The sequence below is a fragment of the Ursus americanus genome, chromosome 21 (genome assembly GCF_024610735.1).
Source record: "Ursus americanus isolate L20-20 chromosome 21, mUrsAme1.1.p, whole genome shotgun sequence".
Classification (NCBI taxonomy): domain Eukaryota; kingdom Metazoa; phylum Chordata; class Mammalia; order Carnivora; family Ursidae; genus Ursus; species Ursus americanus.
In genome coordinates this window covers 32,909,437-32,931,288 of record NC_142147.1, presented here as the reverse complement: position 1 = coordinate 32,931,288, position 21,852 = coordinate 32,909,437, and the positions used below count along the sequence as shown (strand labels likewise).

General features: G+C 39.4%; 1 protein-coding gene and 1 long non-coding RNA gene across 2 annotated transcripts in view; one reads left to right on the top strand and one right to left on the bottom strand.

Moving 5' to 3' along the window:
- Positions 1–2,345: 2,345 nt before the first annotated feature.
- DYNLRB2 (dynein light chain roadblock-type 2) lies at positions 2,346–11,472 on the bottom strand. Its single transcript, XM_045796055.2, has 4 exons — positions 11,363–11,472; positions 9,083–9,158; positions 3,454–3,621; positions 2,346–2,587 (listed from the first exon to the last, which is right to left on the bottom strand). The coding sequence occupies exons 1-4, from the start codon at positions 11,363–11,365 to the stop codon at positions 2,544–2,546; spliced, it is 291 nt and encodes a 96-aa protein (XP_045652011.1). The 5' UTR covers positions 11,366–11,472; the 3' UTR covers positions 2,346–2,543.
- A 4,637-nt stretch (positions 11,473–16,109) lies between these two features.
- Positions 16,110–21,852, top strand: part of LOC123791332 (uncharacterized) — a 458,920-nt gene continuing 453,177 nt past the window's right edge. The window contains exon 1 of the long non-coding RNA XR_006779339.2: positions 16,110–20,597. This is a non-coding gene — a long non-coding RNA (uncharacterized LOC123791332). The remainder of the gene's footprint in view (positions 20,598–21,852) is intronic.

Below are 21,852 nucleotides of genomic sequence, written 5' to 3'. Positions count from 1 at the left end.
GCAAGTTGGATTAAGGGGAGGCACCAATGAGTCCAGGCTTGTACTTCTCATAGGAAACGAAAGCTTTGGCAATGGTTTTGTATGGCTGTGGATCTTTAGTCTATGGGTTCAGGCATCTTTTAAATTGGGCTAATTAACTATGCTGTTATGAATCCAAGGGGGAATGTGAATGTCCGTGTGCTGGAAGGCAGAGAGGGGTGGTACAAATTCCCCAAGATCATATCCTCCTCCGTTGCAATTGGTGTTGGCAAGTTCTACTTTTTGTTGCCACGGTCTCTGTCTCCAACAAAGGGTTACAGTGCCGTCTGGATGAGAAGTGCAGGCAGAGTTCCCTGCCCAATAGGATGGAAGGGTCTTCTTCCCAGGAAGAGCCCATACAGAGCCCTGGCACTTGCAATGGTGTCATCTGCACCTGCCAGAGATTTCCCACTGCTACATCTCAAATGGGGCTTGAAATTTCTGGCTGGGCCAGAAGGAAGGAAGTGGCTTTACCACTCAGCCATGCATCTGCTGATGAGCTCTGGGTGGGCTGGGAAGCTATGGGGAGCTGACAGGTTTAGGTATTGGAATCAAATGTTACCTCTGGTACATTTTATAACAATGAGCTCATTTTTACTTCCTAAAAACAATTTTTGGGGGGGCGGTCGTGGAGCAGGTCTCACAAAAGCATAAGCCCTCTGAAGAGATTATAAGTACCAATTGCATAGGCAAGATCAGTCAGATATGAACCCACATACCCAATTCCTGAAATACACTTGACCCATGTTTTGGGTAAAATCCTTACCTGTAAAATCGAGCGGTCAGATAGATCATCTCTGTGGTCCTCTCCCACAATAATGGACTTTCTTGCCATTTGGATTCTAACAAGGCCTTCTTTATATTTGGAATTGCCAGCAGATGCTGAAGCTGTCCCTGGGTGAGTGAGTTACAGTACCCACACCCCACTGGGCTGAAGGATGAGGTTGAGTCCATGGTGGTGTATGTGGTCTCCAAGTCATGGCGTGGAAGGAAGGGAAAGCCTGTGACTGAGACCTGCTCTTGATCTGGGTTCAGTCGGGAGGGGTGTGGGGGTGGGGAGCAGGTGGCACTGGGGACTCTGCGGAGACGAAATAAGAATTGGATACCACCTAGAGGTGGAAAATAGAGAACAGGGGGCTCTAAAAACAGCTAAAATAGGCTGGTGATGGGTATTAAGGAGGGCACGTATTACATAGTGCACTGGGTGTTATACGCAAGTAATGAATCATGGAACTTTACATCAAAAACTGGGGATGTACTGTATGGTGACTAACATAACATAATAAAAAATTTTTATAAAAAATATTAAAAAAATAAAAACAGCTAAAAAATTAAGACACAGCAACCAAATGCAATATGTGACCATTGATAGAATCCTGGATTTAAAAGAAAGAGCTGCAAAGGACATTATTGGGACCATTGGGAAAATTTGAGTAGGACTGTGTATTAGATGATATTTTACCAATATTAAATGTCTTAAATATGAAACTGGGGTTCTGGTTATATATATATCTATGATATATACACATGTATGTCTAGAGAGAGAGATGAAACAAATGTAAAATATTAAGAGTTGGTGAATGTGAGTGAAGCTTATGTGGGAGTTGACGGTGCTATTATTTCCACTCTTCTACAAGTTTGAAGTCTTTTAAAATAAAAAGTGTGGGAAAATGACTTGAAAGTCAGGTATGTGCTATATAGTTCAGGGAACCGGGTAAAGGGTACACAGGATCTCTGTGTTATTTCTTACAATTTCATGTGAATCCTCAGTTATCTCAAAATAAAAGGCTTAATTGAGAAAAGAGAGGATAGAAGGCAAATATGGCAAAATATTAACAACTGTTCTAACAGGGCTTGGAAATCTTTTACATTTGTTCTATTATTAGTTTCATTATTTTCTGACCCTTTGAAATACCTAGTAAAAATACACCCTCCGAAGTTTTCTGGTCAGCGCCCCAAGCGTGTACCTGGCCCCGACCCACTGCTGGTGCTGCAGGCTACGCTCTGAGAAGTCTGGCGCGGGTGGGTGGAGGTGCTCAGCCGCGGGGCTGACCCTGCCCGGAACCACGCCTCCGACTCTTTACTTCCCTAGTTTAACCCGGGAAAGCGTCTAGCGCCCCCAGAGGGTCAGGACTTTCTACTTCCCTGGTTGCTGCCGCCCTGCTACACCGGATCTCGCCGCCGCGCTAAGGAAATGGGCAAGAGGATGTAGCCTGCTGCTTCTTGGTGTATCTCAAGACTGCAAAGACTGTCGCAAGGAAGCCTGCGCCCTCACAAGAATCCTTCAGTTTTGTGCCGTAGGGAAAAAAAAAAAAAAGAGACCCACATACCAGAATTCATTTATTACCTAGCTAAATCACAACTTTACAGTACATTCAAAAGGGACTAAATAAGACGTGCACAGCAGTTTAAATGTAAAAATAGAAAACAGTGTCGAAAAGGTCAGTTCAACTGGAGTAGAATCTTAGTAAGAGAGTAAAGCGTTTTCAGCCTGGAATCACCGGACAGGCTGGGCCATAGCAGGGCTATTCACATGGATTCTGAATGACAATCAAAAGATATTCCTTATCTGTGGAGAGAGGCGGACAAAATTAACCCACCCGAAAAATTAAATTTAATAAATGAATAAGTCTGCTAACCTGCTTTTCTCTTCAAAACATCACTTGGACTTTCTGTAGACCAATGGTTTCCCATCCTCATTGCACATCGGAATCACCTGTCCAGCTTTCAAAAGCTACCATGACCCGGGGCCAAGTGCCAGAGGTCCTGATTTCATTGGCCTGCAGTGAGGCCTCGGGTGTCAGTAATTGTTTTTGTAAAGCTCTCCAAGTGCTTTTAATGCGCAGCCAGGCTGATAGCATAGGTGGAGAAAAAGCATCAGTTTGTGGGTCATTCTGGTTTTATAGATGTTCTATAGAGAAGTTTGTTCTAGACTAGATTTTGGAACATGAGTCCTGTTTACAGAGACATTGCTAATGCCGTATGTGTAATTCCTTCAGGGAAAGAAGTACGTCTATGCCTGCTGTCTGTCCATGGGCCAGGTGAATGGGTTCTCTCCCAGGGAAGATTTAAGACCCTATAGGCCTTTGATCCACTCCCCAGTTTATCCCCCAGTCGGGAGACATTTCTCCACTCTCCTGAAAGTCTCCATGTTCTAAGTTCACCTAATGTGGGACCTACATCTCCCAAATATTTTGATTACTAATAATAAATGCAAATGGACAAAAATTTCAAATTCTTCAAAGGTTAGATTTGTAGCTAATTTCACAAAATTTCCAGGTTGGGTTTTTCAGATTCAAACATCTTCATTTTGTAACTGAAGAACATCATGCGCCATATTGCATGTTAAAATCTATACTTCCAGTTCTTTGAAACAAAGCTTCTATCTAGTAAAGTGGAAAGATGTCTTAAATATGAAACAAAATGACACATTACCTGGGGCAACCATGATTTCATGTTTCTTTGATCTGATCCTAAGAAAAGTGAGGTCGTTCTGAGGATCAATGTCACGGACTGTGCTCCTGGCTTTCACCGTCAGCTGGTGAAGAAGACCTGCATATTGAACCGTTGTCGAGTTGTCCAACGTTGTTCGGATAGGAATGCCTGTTACGAGATTCACTTTTGGGTTAACATTTTTTCGATTATAAAAGGAATATGCACACGGTGGAAACACTGGAAAATACTGGTGATTGTAAAGCGGAAGAAAAAGTTTTGGCCTATATTATTCACTGATAACAATTTTAACTTATTCCCTGCCAATGTTTTTGTCTTTACATGGGTTTTAAAATATAGTTGGTCAAACTGTCATTACAAATTTGACTATTGCTTTTTTCTTCATTTAAATGATAGCATATAGAAGCTGTTCTTGTCAGTGATATTGTCATCAAATTATTTTTAATGAGTGTACACTATTTTATAAACATAATGTAACCAATCCCCTATTGTTAGATTGTTAGGAACTGTTTTTGTTGTTATTGTCGTTGTTGTAGCTAATGGTGTGATGAACGTTTTTGTGCATACATTTTTTTTGAAGCTGTGAACTGATTATTTCAGAACTAAGTTAACATATTACTCTACAAAATGCACCTCCAAGTGGCCTGTCTACGCCATTTTGCTTCGAAATGCTTGGTCTGTGACTTGGTGCCAGTCTCCTCTCCTAAGGCCAGAGATAGAAAGGGATATCGGAGCCCATGTTGAAGAGTATATCAAAAAGGGACTTTAAACATTTCTTTGTACCTCCTTATACGGTATTTTGCAAACCTTAAATTTTATATTAGAGGACACAGCAGCAAAGGCCCTGTGGTTTTGCTGGGCACTCCCTGGCTTGCGCTCATTCTTGCTTTAAGTATTATTAAATTTAGCTGCTCATGTGCTCTATTGTTCCATTATGCGCATTTAAATCCGAACCTATTAATTTAACTGGGAAAATGTAGCCTTACAAATATGCAAGTATAATTCAATTCCGGTCAAATCAGTCTAGTTCAATTCAGGTCGCTTGGTGCTCAGGGCTTATTTTTTAATAGGTGCTGTGCTAGGTACTTTCCATATGTTGTGTCTCATCCAAGGGCCTTCAGATGATTTTGAGAACTACAGGATCACCAGGGAATTGCAAGGATTTGATGTGCCAAGGTGCCTTTAATTTAGGGGAACATATGAAGGTGAGTTTGGGGTTGCCCAGATTCCACAGGTACCCGAATTAAGGCCAAGCCGTGAAAGAGGCGAACATAGCTCAGGGTTTTCCCTCAGAGAATGTAATTCCAAAAACTATTAAACCAGAGAGGACTTTGAGAGTGGAACAGTATTACAAACTAAGGATTTTACCAGTTTTTCGTGAAACTCTTTGAGAACCTCCATTCTGATCTAAAACAGACTATTTGCTTTTCTCTTTCAAGAAAACCATTACCTCTGGAATGGGTCTTGCCAAACAAGAAGAGGACAATATTTACACGAAAACCTGTGCGATAAATAAGGTTTTTTATCAAATGTTTTCATTTCTGTATAATTATTTGTTGGCCACTGTACCCCGAAGTCGGGTCTGTCGTTCACAGCTGACGACACATCACCAGGCCTGTCTTTAACAAGCGTAGCAAGGACTCCACCTTCTGAAAGCACCTCCCATGGACTAGTTCTATTTTGCATCCTGAAGAGTGACTACCTACAAAGCCTGCACTGCTCAGTGTCAAAACAAGAAATACAACCGGAATAAATTATTTAAAATGTAGATGACAAGATTATGAATCCAGGGCTCAGGCCTATTTAGTTTGTCTATTCATGATCCAAGTCAATAAATAAAACAGCTAGCTTTTCTGAATAATAAGTGCGTGCTGTGGAAACTCTTGGAGTTGTTCATACACACTACAGAGCACTTGAAAAAATCAATCAACAAATATTTATTGAGCTCTTGCTTGGTACCATGTGAGGTAATTAAAAAATAATTTATTAAGAAGCAATTTTAGCACATGGTAGAAAATTCACCTGTGTCTCCTTCTGAGAGGGAGCCACTGCTCTCAGTTTCTTTGGTAACCTTGCAGAGACATTCGAAGTGTGTTCAAGTATGTTTGCGTTTGTGTTCTTCATTCCTTAATTGTGTTGTTCTCTATTCTGTGCTTTTTTTTTCATTTCAAGACTTGAAAAATTATGCCATTCAGTACACATAAGGCTGGGCCACTCAGGTTAGTGACTGCGTAACATGATTGTTGAATGGATGCCTGTGAACACGTAACTAATAAAGCTTCCTGATGGGCATCTAGGCTGTTCCCATTCTTTGACTTTTATAAGCAAGGCTACAGAATATGTCTGTGTGCATGCACTTTCACATTTGTGTCTATGGGTAGGATAAAGCCCTACAATGGAACTTCTGGAACAAAGAATATGAATTTGATATTGCAGAATTTACGGCGGTACTTTAAAATATGACTCTCTATGATCCCCAGTAAGCTGGTCGTCTTTGACTGTACGTTTGTATTTTGGTTGACCGTATTTCAAAAATATAAGGAATTGGCTGGGTGGCTAATAAAATCTAGTGAAATTCAAATGATGGGTTGTTAGAAATGTCAAAAATATTTAAAATTAAGAGCCAACAGAAATCAGGCTTATATATACATAAGAATATATAAGAGTTATGACTGAGAAACAAATATATATATTCATCAGTATCTAATTCAACGATCACTGCTGCAATATTGTAAACAATGAATGGTTTTATATATGAGAAACCAACATTAACAGAGAATCTATTCTAATAAAATCCTGTACCACTCAGCAATGGGCGAAACCGGTAAGTCTACTTTATTGTCATGGAAAGGACGCCTATGTTTCAGTAACGCTGAAACCAAAGGACTCTGGTTAACACGCCATATGAGGAGATCTGAATGTATAAACATGGTAGAAGGCCTACCTAGTCATGAAAAAAACCTGAAAGTATGTTAAAATGATTTGCTGAAAATGACACTAAAACCACTAGTAGTAAACAAGAACACATGAACACCATCTTAAATATTTTCAGTATTAAGGTTCATGGGTCTCCTGAAAGCAGCAAAGCTGCTATATAATAAATGGCACTTTCATCTAAAATTGAGTAGGTTGCCGAAACGGAATATTTTATTAATTCTGGTCACACAACTTATATAGTATGCTATTAATAAACATGCTTGTCAGACATTCTGGTTATTAATCATCTGACCATAAAAATAAACCTCTCGTTTATATTTTTTGGGAAAAAAGTTAATTTGGCTTTCAGACAAGTGCCCTGAATCCTAACGTAATCTTATCCTAGTAGGGGTTAATTAGATGAAGTTAATGGATATTAAAAATATTTTGTTGCCTTTGGATAAGAAAAACAGTGAGAAACTTCAGGAAAGTAAAGCAAAAATCAATTGTAATTCCAACACTCTGAGATGATCACCATAACACATCCCTGCCTTTCCTTCCATGTATATTTTAAGTGTGTATGTGTGACTGGCTATATTTATGATTAGAAAGTGTTGGCTTACTGCTTTGTTCCCTGCTTTTTGTCATCTAATATTTAGTTTCCCATGACTCTAAATATTCCTCAGCAATTTAAACAGAGTAATGGTTCATCAAGTAAATATTACATAATTAATTTAAAATTTTCCCAGCTGCTTAGATTTATTTACTTATTTGTCTGTTTATTTACTGCTCTTGTATACGATGCCTCAGTGAGTATCCTTTGTACCCAAATCTTTTCTTCCTTACTCCTTAGGATAAATTCCTAGGAGCAACATTACAAATTGCAGGGTATGGGTGTTTTCAGACATATGATGCATATTGCTAAGATTATGGACTTTTGACTAAGATCTTCCAATGTAACTCATTAGATGAGTTGTCCTAGGTTGAATGGTGTCCTCTCCCCCCAAATTCAAGTCTACCTTAAACCTTAGAATGTGCAGATGTAATTAGTTAAGATGAGGTCACACTAGATCAGGGTGGGCTCGAATCCAATGGCTGGGGTCCTTCTAAGGAGAGAAAACAGAGAGAGATGGATGCCATGTGGAGATCAGGCAGAGACAGGACTGGTGCGTCTACAAGCCAAGGAAAGCCAAGGACCAGAAACCGGAAACCACCAGAAGGTGAGAGAGCAGCGAGGAAGGATTCTGTAGAGACTTCAAAGAACAGCCTGTCTTTGCTGACACCCTTGTTTTGACTCCTAGCCTCCAAAACTGATAATAACTTTCTAAGGTTTTAAGCCACCAAGTGTGTGGTACCTTGTTATGGCAGCTGAGGGAAATGAATACATTACTTTTCTGGAGCCACACAGACAGCCTGTCTTAGGGGTTGTGAAGAGTTTATGAACATGCTAAGAACTAAAATCATTTCAAGCAGAACAATGTACTAGGGTTGGACCACTTCCTGGAAATATTAGGCATCAGTCTTTCTTACCTATAAGGCTGATCTTCAATCCTTTCCCTACTGATCACTGAAGCTGGGTGAGTTTATTATATTCATTTGTGTTATTTTACATTTTATTTTATTATTTGCAAAAGACATCCAATGTTTTTATCTATACATTGGATGTTTTATCTGTCCAAATCAATTAAAAACTTCCACATTCTCAGAGCTTGTTAATTATAATTCCATTAAGTGTTGCATATTGTGCCAGGGACTTGACTATTATTTCATTTAATGATCACAACCATCAGTAAAGTAGGTTATATTCTATTTTTAATTGATAAGGGATTAAAGTCCAAATTTGACTGTGGTTTGCAGTTGCTCAATAAACATTTATTGATCGACTTGTGCCAAAATAATGATGAGCTGGGAGATTCTGTTGCAAGCACTCTGCTATGGCAATGTGCCAATTTCATGGTTGCACTGTGAATTATATGAAGTAGCTACTCTTATTTCAACAAATGCTCTGGGATTTGTGGTACTTCTTGCCCTTGCAAATGCCTGAATTAGCAGTGAAACTAGCAGGAGCCTTTGAGAGGTTACCACCGTAGCTGAGCAGGTAGTGATGTGCCAGAGAAAATGCTCTGTGGATTGTTAATAGTGATTGTGGAATGAGAGCAAGTCTCTGGTGGAAGTCTACAGATTTCATAGGTGGAAATGCATTGGTCCTTCTTATGCTATATCCACAAAGACTATACCATATATGAGATTAAAACTGATTCTCAAAGATTTTATTAAGTATGGTAAAGGAACAATTTCATTTTAAATGAAGACTGAAACACTGTATACTTTATAATGTTAAAATAAAAACTGACTGCCAACAATGATATGCTTCCTATCTTTAATACGATAGTTTTATTGGTACTTCTGAAATATTAGGAGAGTTACCAAAGCTTTACAAATTAGACAATGTATAGTGTTTCTTAGGAATATATAGATATTTTTAGACATGTCTTATTCATATTTATATTTTTAATTCTCAGCAGAGCGCTTGGTATGTAATAGATAATGGATGTTTGAGAAGTAAATGTTATAGCTAAAACACAGAAAATATGCTTTTTATTTCAAATTCTAAGATGTCTGTGCTAGGCTTGGTACAATAAACAGTTCTTAGTTGACTTGTGCGTGTCAAGAAGACATCCTGTGATATATTTACCTTCTGCATTTACGACCATAGTTCCAATAACCCCTTTATGGCTCTGGATCCTCTTTAGGGTTTCCTCCACCTCTGCCTGAAGAAATCAGGAAGGCAATTAACCAAAGGGTGTCTTTGTGGTAACCCCAGTCCTACAGTGAATAATGTTTAGAGAGACACCTACCCCCTCATCTCCTTAACTTAAGGTACTGGATACTATAATCTCAGACCTTTGGAAGAGAGCTTTGAAATGGTCAAGTCCTGTATCCAAGCCTATGTAAGACTCTTACATACAACCCTGACACATCTCTTGGCCTGAACTCTTCTAGAGATGGAGAGCTTACTGCCTCACAAGAGTTCACTCAACTTTTAATGTCTCTATTTCCTGGAAAAGCATTCTCTAAATTGGACAGGTTTTCTCCCACTCAGGCTTTGCTCACTGATCTTTCTGTATTCATATGAAAAATTCATTCTCTGTATTATAGTCCTTTAAATAGTTACAGAGCTATGTGTTTATCTCCCTCTACCTAGAAGTATCACTTCACAAGAAATCTGATTCTTAGTCCTAAATGTTACCTCCTTGGGAGTTCAGATGATTAAATTCAGGATATTCTGTAAACACAACATATTCCAGGATTCTCTTGGTAATGACAGCCTGGGTTTCAGTGCAAGCTGAATGTTCAACCATGAATGATTATTTTGGAACCCCTTTAATTCACTCAGCTTTCCGAACTAATCTTATGCACAGACTATATTGTACCAGTTTTATTCCCTTCTACCAATGCTAAAATCACAAATAATATTTTTCAAGCTTGCTTATTATTCCCATGTGATCATTGGATTTTCTGAATTCAAACAGTATCTTGCAGTTTCTTGATGAGGGTTTGTGATTTATTTTTTCCTTCCAACATCACAGAAGTGAACATTATGCTACTTTAGTCAAAAGACAGTTTTCTTTTGCACTTGTTGTGAGCAGGGACACTTATGTCCTCTTTTCCACCACTACAGCAGGTACTTTCTGAATTTCAGGCATTCGTATGCTGGACTCTCACTTTTTGCCATTATGAATACCATCTCTGTTATTTACCTAGAATGTTCTTTAAATTATCTCACTACTTAAAACTTAAACACATTTTACAAGGACATCACTACCACTACTAAATGGTAATCTGCTACTATTTGTCATAAACAGAAATAACCTTAAAAGCAAACAAAATAAAGGGAGGGCATATTATTAAATTCTACCCCAAAGAAAGGTCTGAGCCTGAACTCTGATATTCAGGTGAAAAATGGAAATTACCAAATGACAGTGGTATTAAGGACCTAACAGTGCCGGGGGCTTTCTCCTGGATATAGTCTACAGGCTGGGGGGGGGGGGTGGGAATAGGAGAGGAATAATTCCCTCAGATGTAATTTTCTGTGTTGTTATTTTCGAACTACCTTACATAGCAACTAGCGTTTGCATATCACTTTGGGAAACGATGCACTAAAGCGAAATAGTTATACAGGGGATCCAAAATGTATTATATTTTTGCCGTCTTTAAGGACAATGTTCACAGCTCCTTACAACCACTGAACCCCCCTTTATTTATTTAATTCTACTTCTCTCCCAAACGCCTCTCTGCTGTCAGCCTTTCCCTCTCCTCTTTCAGTTGTTTTTTCGTGATTTCTGCGCCCCCTTAATACAATCTCTTAATCCCCATCTCCAATCCCCTTTTCATTCCTCTTAAAACTCTTTCACCTTGCTCCTTTTCAAACTATCCCCAGTCTCCGCTTTCGTTTACTTCTCATTTTTCATTTTTTTTTGTTCTCTCCTCCTTTTCCTCTTTATTTTTTTTCTTCTTTCTCAGTGTCGGCTCTCTCTCCCCGTTCCCCTGCTCTCTCTGTCGCATCTTTTTTCCTTCCCAAGATCTGACTTTTCTCCTCTCCATCTCGCCTTTTCCTTTTTTCGAACTTTCCTCGCTGTCGAGGACTCTCACCCCCTCAACATCTTTCATCCCCCCAATCTCTCTCTTCTCTTTCTCGATATCCACACCCCGCAAATCCAGCCCCCGGAATCAACACCGTAGATATCTATGCCTCAAGATAGTTTCCCCCATCTGGGTATCTTCTCCCCTCCAACATCGCCCTCTCCTTCCTTCAGGGTCTCCCCGTCGCCCCTCCAAGAAACTTTTGGAGCCCCCAGCCCTCGCCGCGGCCCCGGGACCGGCGGGCCAGGGTGGCCTCGGGGGCTGGGCAGGGAAGGCCCCCGACGTCGGCGCCCCTGGCTCGTCGGGTCGCAGAAGGAGGCTCCAGATTTACCATCTTGCTGACGGCGAGACTCGACTTAGTCCTGCACCACCTCTGCCCGGGAAGTCAGCAACGCTTCCAGCTGTTGCTAGGAGACGGGGTAGGATGTGACCTCCCGGAAGTGTCGGTGCCCGCGCCTGCGCGTACGCGGGTCCGGCGGCAGCCGGGGGGCGGCTCTTCCGCCCTGAAGTGGTCTTGACGCCTTCCGGCCGCCGTAGGCAGAGGTTGAGGTCGGTGGCACCCGGGAGCTCACCTGGGTGTACCTAGGCCCCCGGGGCGAGGGCCGGAGGAGCGGAGCGGGCATAGGCCTGGTTACTCGTTCGTCCATTCAGTCATTCATTCCTTGAGGTACGCCTTAATGTAACAGCCACTTCCTCATTCAAGAACGTTTTATTGACCCTCTGCCACGTGCCGGGCGCTCTGGGCCTGAGGAGACGCTAGCTGAGGAGACAGACCAAATGCGACACACGAAGCAACCCTGTCCACGTGTGATACGTGTTCTGGAGCCAATAAGCGGGGGTGGGTCCGTCTGACTCTGGGCTTGGGCCACGTTAGAGATTTGGTGACGGACTCAGCGGCTTAGCGACGCCCACCATACTTCCTTTCGCACTGTGCTCTTTGTTTCCCGCCCCACACCGACAGTTGTTTTTTTTTTTCCCCTTAAAATATATTGCGGCATTGAATAGTAGTACAATCATATATATGTATATATGTATTTGTTAATTTATATCTCCTTACCCACAAAGAGTAGGGTAAGCTGCATCTTACGCTCTCGTCAAGTGTAGTGTCCCCTTACTGCGCTTCACTCCGTTGAAGAGTTTCTACTCATCGGTATATTTGTTTAATCCATTAGGGGTTTTTGTTTGTTTTGGGGTTTTTTGTTTTGTTTTGTTTTTTGTTTTGTTTTGTTTTGTTTTTGATTATTATCTGTCAGTTCTGAGTTGCTGAGAAATTGCAGGTGGTAGTGCTGGGGGCTCTACAAATTGCCATAGAAGAGCATTTCACTAGGCGTTTAAGAAACTGATGGAGGAAACACAAAGATCAGTTAGGGATGGTCAAAAGTCACTTGACCTTTTGAAGGGCATTGGTAACATCTCTCTCTGTGGCCTGGGAGGCAGAGACTAACCATTGTGACAAGCGCAGCAGGAACATGTGGTGGCTGGAGTCATAAAGTCCTGGGGTTTGAAGAGGGGAAACACCGATTGCTAGATACAAGTTACAGGTTGGGAATCATCCCTGTAGGACCATGCTGTAAGGACTCCCTGTACTACTGGTGCGGTTTGTGCTCCCATTTTCCGAAAGCAGCCTCCAGCCCAACCAGGCATGCTTATTGCTAAGAATGTCCACTAGAATATGAATGGGCCCTTGTCAGGGATGCTCTGAAACAATTTTGAAGTTGGTCCATTTTAGCTCAGAGTCTGTCATTTTGTGACATTATGACAATACTGTGAGAAGCTCTAGTTCTTTTGTCTTTCTAGTTGCTTTCTTCTTTTGGTGCTGGGGGAGGATATTCTGGTCACTGTCATTCTGTCCTTTTTCCTCCAAGAAACTTAATGCCTCCCAAAAATCCGGATCACAATCTGGAACTCCAACCAAGATTACTTGGAATGGACAGCTAAGGTTGTAGGGGAGGAGCCTGGTGTGTGTGCACAGATCTGGCTCTTCACTGATTGCCTATATCTAGTATTTTAAGTAGTGAAAGTATAGGTATTTTCAGTAACAAAATTGGCTGAATTTTATAAAGACTGATTCTAGGGCTCTCTGGGTGTTTCTGATCAAGGATATTTCTACTTGGTTGTGTAGCCATTTGTTTTGCTTATAAAAATCAGTGGCCGTGCACCATATCTGTTATGTCAGTCAGCTTTAATGAACGAACCAACTGCATATGCATGGAGTGTGAATCCCCTCGTTTCTGGAGTCAGGGTGTCAAACTCGTTCAATAGCTGACAGCTGTGATTAGAGCAAAGAAAGACTCCAGCATGAAAGGCACTGACAGGAGTACCCAACTGCTGAAAAAGTAATAAGAAGTAGCCAAACTGACTTCTAACCAACAGTCAAGTTTGACTCACTGTGCACAGGAAATCAATGAGGAGAATATGAGCCATTTTCTTCTTATTGATTTTCACTTCTAATTATTCCTTGGAGGTAGCTTGGTTTAATTTTTACGCCTTTTTGTGAATTATTCCTTTCCCTTCTCCTCCTCCTGCCATCCCCTTACCCCTCCTTGTAACCTACAGCAAGTGCTAAATAACTTTGAACTTAAATGAAAGAATAAATGCATTTTTTTCAAGTACTCTGAAGTGACCCCCAAATTTGTGGTACATACAATGAGAGAGTCCACTATTCTTCACATAATTTTGTCAAATAATTTTGTCAAAATGTGGTGTTTTTTTTCTGAGGTCTCTCTTTCCCACCAGTAGTTAGCTAGTGCTCTCTGCTTAGCTCGAAGAAATCCAGGTAATTTGATAATCTTGAGTCTTCTCTTGGAATTTTCTATGCCACCCCATACATCTTTCTATCTTTGGCATTCGTTTTTAGTCGGCAAATACTATAAACTGGTCCATGGAGTATACTTGGTGCCCATTTTTTAATTAAAAAAGGCATTCTTTGTCAACTTAAACAGAACGCTAGTACTTATTTCACTCCAGAAAGTGAAATGTTAGATTATTTCATTAGATTCTTTGAAAGTGCCCCTTAGTAGTAAGGCAGAATTAGAGGATGTCAATGATATCAATAAGTATTCCACATAATACTACCTGATGCCATAGATTTGCAGAATTATAGGTTTAGGGTTTCAGAAGATCAACTATTTTCTGCTTATTAGGACAAGGGCACCCTCTAGGGTGATTCTTTCCAGGAGTCAAGTGTCACATAAGCATTTACTTGCCATAAAGGAATTCTCCCTGTTGGAATTAAAGGGTTTCCTTGAGTGCAGAATTTGGAGTTGTGTGCAGCAGGGGTTGGTGTTCCTAGGTTTGTTTCCTTGAGTAAAATAAATTCTCAGAGCTTTCATTTCCTCTTTTATAAAAAAGGAAATATAGTATCTACCTCAGGGAGTTGGTGTGAGATTTAAATCATATGGGTAAGTGCCTGGCTGGTACCAGATGCCCGATATGGATCATTTTGCCATGTTTCTTCTGTGTCTTTTCTTTTCTTTAGTCCATCCTTCCTTTTATCTTTCATTCATTTTCTCTTCTCTCTCCCTCCCCTGTTTCTTTCCTCTTTTCTTAACCATCTTCTCTTCAACCACCTTTTTCTTCATGCCTTCCCTAGGAAAAATATCCAGAATTCATATTGTTGACTTTGTCACTAAAGGACATCTGGCCCTTTCTTCTCTTATTCCCTTTCTCTTGTTATTCAAGTAGAATATTCTTCTCATGTACTTCATTCACCTCTAATCTCATTTTCCCACAAGCCCCGTTTTTATTTTTATTTATTTTATTTTTTTAAAGTAATCTGTATGCCCTGTATGGGACTCGAACTCACAACCCCAAGATCAAGAGTTGCATGCTCTACCGACTCAGCCAGCCAGGTGCCCCCACAAGTCCTATTTTTCAACTTCTAGCTCCAGTAAGCAGTTCCTATCTCAGCGAATTGCACTTAGTAGAAATTCTCAGTATCTCAGAGTTGAGGGCAAACTAAATATTTCCTCATCTATTAATTTTGTTCAAAGAAGGAAGGGCTGAAGGGAGCAATAAATCCCACATACTTTATGTACCCCCCCTTTTTTTCTGATAAACCATTCCCAAAGTCTTTCATCTATTTTTTTTTAAGCTCTCTGATGTATTTAGTTTCAGAATTAGGTAAAATTTGGTAGGTATGACACAAGAAAAGTTAGATGCACAAAACAAAAGTTAGGGTGGTGAGTTACCACAAAGTGAACTCTTCAACTAGGTGAAGAAATAGAACACTGTCTATATTCCAGAAGCATCCACATGGCCAGTTCCAGTTATTACTTCCACAGTGTATGGCCTCAAAAGCCTAAAATATTTATCTGGCCCTTTACTGAAAAAAATTGCCAGTAGTTTTCAAAATATGTTTGATGGTTGAAAACAAAAATTTATAATATTGTTCAGTTTTCAAAATACATAAATGTAGTATGTAAAATAATTATAGTAGAAAGTGGGGGAGGGTAAAGTGATTTATCAAAGAGTAAGGATCTTACATTCCACTTGAAGTATTTAAGTATTGATTCTAAGTAGACTGAAAAATGAGATATATAACCCCTAGATCAATCAATAAAAAGCATACAGATATAGCAAAACATCATAATAGATAAAATGAAATACTAAAATTTGTTCAAATAATCTAAAAGGGGAAAAGGGCAAGCAGTGGAATGGGAAACAAGTGGAACAATTAGAAAGCAAATAATATAATTGTAGAATTAAATCCTGATATATCAATGATTGCATTAAATGTAAATAGTCTAAACACATCAATTCAAAGACAGATGGTTAGAATTAATTTTAAAAAATGATCGGTGATTTCTGTTTCTGAAAATTTGGAGTTGAAGTGCATTTCCCTGTTCCTTCTACTAAATATAACTAAAATGCCTAGAAATTATACAAATACAATAAGACTCTAGAATATGGAAAGAATTAGATTGCCAAGGGAATTTGGGGCCCAAGGAACAAGACCGTAATTTACCTGGGTTTTCTTTTTGCCACATATATTCTAGACTTGGAGCTGAAGAAGCTGGTAACCCAAAAATCTGACAGACATGGAAATTTAAAAAAGCTTCTTAATTTTAAATTTTAAATTTTAAATTAATAAGTTAAAAAAAACCCCACAAAAGCTTATTCTCTAGCTAAGGGACCAGGAAAGGACCAGCCAGCAAGACAGAAACTCATAGAAAATAACCATTCTTCTCCAGCCAAACACCACAGAAAAAGACTAAAAAGGCCAGGTAGAGAGTATAGACTTCCACTCTCACTTTGCTATAACTCCCCCATCCCACACCAGATAACATCAGAGAAGTCTGAGTAAGAAGTCAGTTCTTTCATCCTTCTTGGTATTAACTAATTAGGCACCTCGCCACCCCTTGCAGCAGTTTCAGTAAAGTCCATTTGGGGAGCCTGGACTGCCATCTCAACTGTAGCATATGAAAAATCACATTAAATGTAAACAGCCAAAATATACCAATAAAAAGGTATAGCTCACTAGAGTGGATTAAAGAAAACATGACCTAACTATATTCTGTCCATAAGTAACTGACTTCAAATATAATAATACAGGCATATAGAAAATAAAAGGATGGAAAAAGGTATATCATGTAAACAATCCAAAGAAAGCATGAGTAGTTATACTAATATCAGATAAATAGACTTTAGACCAAAGAAATTTACCAGGTACAGAGGGGACCAATAATGATAACATTGTCACTTCACCAAGAAGACATAGCAAATCTTAAAATGTATGCACCAAACAACTGAGGTGCAAACTGTATAAAGCAAAAAGTGACAGAATTGAAAGAAGTGGTCATATTTTCAGTGATATTTGAAGATTTCAACACCTCTTTCTCAACAGTCGATATAAGAATCAGACAGAAAATCACCAGGGATAGAAAAATCAACATCATCAACTAATAAGACCTAGCTGACATTTATAGAACAATCAACATCAACAGAATCCGTGTTCTTTCCAAGTGCCCACAAAGCATATACCAAGATAGACCACATCCTGGGCTATAAGACCCACCTGAACAAAGTTAGAAGAGTTGAGATCATACAGAGTATGTTCTCCAACTACAGTGGAGTCAGGCTAGAAATCAATAAGAGAAAGATAATAGGAAAATATCCAAACACTTGGGAAATAAACAACACTTTCTAAATAATCCATGAGTCACAGAGGAGATCTTAATGAGAAACAAACAAACAATGAACTGGATGAAAATGAAAATATAGCATATCAAAATTGTGGGATACAACTAAAGCAATGTTGAGAGTGAATATAAATGCTTATATTAGGAAAGATGAAACATCTTAATAATGTGAGCTCACACACGAAGGGCTTAGAAAAGAACAGCAAAATCAAAGTAAGCAGAAGAGTGTAAATTATAAAGATAAGAGCAGAAATCAATGAAATTTAAAAAGAAAACAATAGAGAAAAATTAAAGAGTTGGTTTTTTGAAAAGATCAATAAAATTGAAAAGCCTATAGCAAGATGGTCAAAGATAAAAATGGGAGAAGTCACAGATTAGCAGGAATGAATACCACAAATATTCACCCAGAATGAAATAGGTAACTTGAATAGCCCCATATTATGAGACATTGAATTCATATTTGGAAATTCCCTAAAAGAAATCTTCACTGGAGACTCACTAGACAACTCTCTGAAATGTTTGAAGAATAATTAATATGATATATATACAATATCTTTCAGAAAATAGAAGGGGGAAAATTTCCCAGTTCCTTTTATGAGGTTTGCATTACCCTGATCCTAAAACCAGTCAGTAACAGTATACAAAAATTAAATAAACGGAAAGAAGGAAAGAAGACTGCACCAATATCTTCCCTGAATGTTCATGAAAAATCCTTCACAAAATATTAGCTAATAGCATTAGCAGTGTTTAAAAAAACTATACACCTTACCAACTGGAGTTTATCCCAGGGATGTGAGGAAGACTCACCATTCAAAACTCAGTCAACATAAGCCACTATGCTAACAGGCCAAAGAAGAAAAAAATCAAATGATTTTGTCAGTTGAATTTGACAAAAATTAACACTCATGATTTTTAAAAAACACTCAGCAAACTAGGAATAAAAGGGAACATCTATAACTGTATATAAAAGGCATCCACAAAAAAGCTACAGATGATGTACTTAATGTTGAAGGACTGAATGCTTTCCTCCTAAAATCAAGAACAAGTCTTTCACTACTCTTGTTTAACACAGGGCTGAAACTTTCAGCCAGTTCAATAAGGCAAGAAAAGGAAATAAAAGGCAAACAGATGGAAATGAAGAAATAATAACTGTCCCCATTTGGAGATGACATGAATTGACTATGTAGGAAATGCCAAGGAACTTACAAAAACAACTAGAAATGAAACTCTCATGTATAGAGCTAACAAAATATGACACCCTCCCCCATTTACTTTGACCTTCACTTTCTTTCATCGGAAGTTTGTAGTTTTCAACATGCAAGTCTTACTCACACACAAATGCACCCAACTGGTTTTTTGACAAGGGTGCAAAAGCATTCAATGGAGAAAGGATAGGTTTTTCAATAAGTGGTGCTGGAGAAATTGAACATCCATAAACAAAACAAGCAAACAAATCAAACCAAAACAAAGTCCTTAAGTCTCGCACCTTACATACAGATTAACTCAAAATGGATCACAGACTTAAATGTAAAACCATAAAGCTTTCAGAAAAACAAAAAGACAAAACGAGAGAAAACTTAATACTTAAGAGATAGGCGAAGAGCTTGTGGACTTTCGCCAAAAGTGCAATGTATAAAAGGAAAAACTGATGGATTTAATCAAAGTTAGTAACTATGGGAAGACCCTGTTAAGAGAATTTGAAAGACGAGCTACAGACTGGGAGCAAATGTTTGTATACCATGCATCTGATAATTAGTGTCTAAAATATTTAATGAAGAATGAAGAATTAATGAACTCTCAAAACTCAACAGTAGGGGCGCCTGGGTGGCACAGCGGTTAAGCCTCTGCCTTCGGCTCAGGGCGTGATCCCGGCGTTATGGGATCGAGCCCCACATCAGGCTCTTCCACTATGAGCCTGCTTCTTTCTCTCCCACTCCCCCTGCTTGTGTTCCCTCTCTCGCTGGCTGTCTGTATCTCTGTCGAATAAATAAATAAAATCTTTAAAAAAAAAAACAAAAAAAACTCAACAGTAAAAAAGCAGATGATCCAGTTAGAAAATGGGCAAAAGACATTACAGTGAAGAGGATATAAAGGTGACAACTAAGCACATGAGATGTTCAACATCGTTGGCCATTAGGGAAATGCAAATTAAAACCACGAGATAGCTCTATACATCGATCAGAATGGCTTCAATACAAAATAGAGACAACACCAAATGTCAGTGAGGATGTTGAGAGACTGGATCACTCATACATTGAAGTTTCATTTTGTGTGGTTTTCTTTGTATTTATCCCGCTAGGGGTTCATTTTGAGTCTTGAAACTGGCTTAATAACTTTGGTCTGTTTTGGAAAATTCTCATCCTATGTTTTGCTGATTTCCAGTAATTTAAAAAACTTTTTCTTTTTAATGACTAAAGACTATGAGCTTTATCTAAGGGAATTGGCTGAAAAATGGTTATTTCTGGTACTCAGCATGTATATTCCTGACTGTCTACACAATTACAAGTGTGAAGGTAAACAAAACAACAGAACTATATATACTCTTTCCCCTTTATTGTACCCTAAATGATCTCTGTGTGGTTCTTACTCTCAGGATCTACTGATTATCATTTCATATATGTTAAACTAATTTGGCTCTAAGTTTTATTTTCCAATTAAACCTAAGTCAGGATGTTAGCAGTGAAATATTCTCTGCAGACCTTTAAAAACTGAGGATAATGGCTATGGGATGATGGGGCAGTCTGTGGCCTTTTTATTAACATTAATAATCTCTCCCTTTTTGTTGGCTGGCATAGTTTTCCAAACACTTTGATATGCCCTGTCTCAGTTGCCCTCACAGTGACCCCTTGACTTTGGCAGGTTTACTTCCTGAGTAGACTCTGAGGCAAAAAAGTCAACTGACAGAATAAGGATCCAGAGTGGTAAATCTTATTTCATACCAGTGTGGAAATTCCCAAGATGGCTCTGACTCTGTATTTGGGTACCTACTGTGTACTCCTCAAGTTACATATATGGCTCTATGCTCTTCTAGTTCTAAATTATCATAGTCCTTCCATGGACACAATAAGTAGCTGAGCCAGAAACAAAGTTGAACTCCCTTGTTTTCCTTCTCTGCTATTATGTCAACTGCATACAAAAGAGAATAGGACTTTGTTAGCTGCTTGGGAAGAGGAGGGCGTCTTATCTCCTTCCTAATTGACTCACCAGGCACCGCAGAAAGATCCCTACTGTAAATATTTTGGTTGACCACTTCTCTTGCAACTGTCCCAGGAATTGAGATGGGTTGTCTGTGGATCCTAGAATAAGTTCTGGAGATGGTGAAGAGATGGCCAAGCAGAATTGCCATAATCCTTGATAGCAACAAGCAGCTTACCTTGTGGAATCTTGGGCCTTTCTTCTGACCACTGTAGGGATCAAGAGAACAAGGTAAGTGAGGAAGCAAAACAGTGGGTATTGAGGCACGCGTCTGGAAGGCAAAGAAATGGAGGCTGTGTACAGAACATCAGAGTCCTCACCAACATAAATCATACTTATATAGGGCAATCATTCCTTTAACAATATTGATGGAGGGTTTGAGCCAGAAGCATTGAGATGCAGGGAATATAACTGTGAATAAGATAGAGATATCCCCAGCTTTAATGGCACCTATGGCCTAATGGGGGACATAGTTGATAAACAGGTAATTATATCAAGCTTCCTCATGGGAGAAGCATAGGTTGCAATTGAGGCACATTGGAAGTCATCTTGATCCAATGTCAGGGAGTCCTGGAAGGATTCTTGGAGTTAGTGATATCCAACCTAAGTCATGAAGGAGAACCAGATACTTGTGAGGTGAATAGGTGTGGAGGTAGAATAGAGGGAAAAGCATGTGCAGGAAAATGAAGACATTTGAAAGAACTAAAATTACTGCAGCTTGGTATGACTTTTAGCGATGACTTTAGCATACACAATGGGGAAAAGATTTCTCTCGGCAAAACCTTGTATTCCTTTGGTAAATTGGGCCCAAGTGCACGTACCTGAAATTTAGAGAATCACCATGAATGAGCCACTGCCCCCTCTGCCCCCTCTGCCCTTTACTGGTGTGCTCATTTCAGAACCCTGACTTCAAAATGCAGGTTAACTCAGATTTCTTTCTTTTTTTTTTTAAATAATAATTTTGTATTATTTTTTTAAATTTTTTTTTATTACATTATGTTAGTCACCATACAGTACATCCCTGGTTTCTGATGCAAGTTTCGATGATTCATTAGTTGTGTATAACACCCAGTGCACCATGAGATACGTGCCCTCCTTACTACCCATCACCAGTCTATCCCATTCCCCCACCCCCTCCCCTCTGAAGCCCTCAGTTTGTTTTGTATTATGTTAGTCACCATACAGTACATCTTTAGTTTTTGATGTAGTGTTCCATGATTCATTATTTGCGTATAACACCCAGTGCTCCATGCAATATGTGCCCCCCTAACTACCCATCACTGGCCTATCCCAGTCCCCCACTCCCCTCCCCTCTGAAGCCCTCAGTTTGTTTCCCAGAGTCCATAGTCTCTTGTGGTTCAGATTTCTGTCTACTATTTGCCTGGCAAACTGTGACTCAGTCCCCTCTGACTGAGGTGGACAGTGCCCTCCAGTGGAAATGAAGGTGAGTGCTCCTCCTGTGCCTCCCCGCCCCAGCCACACTGCA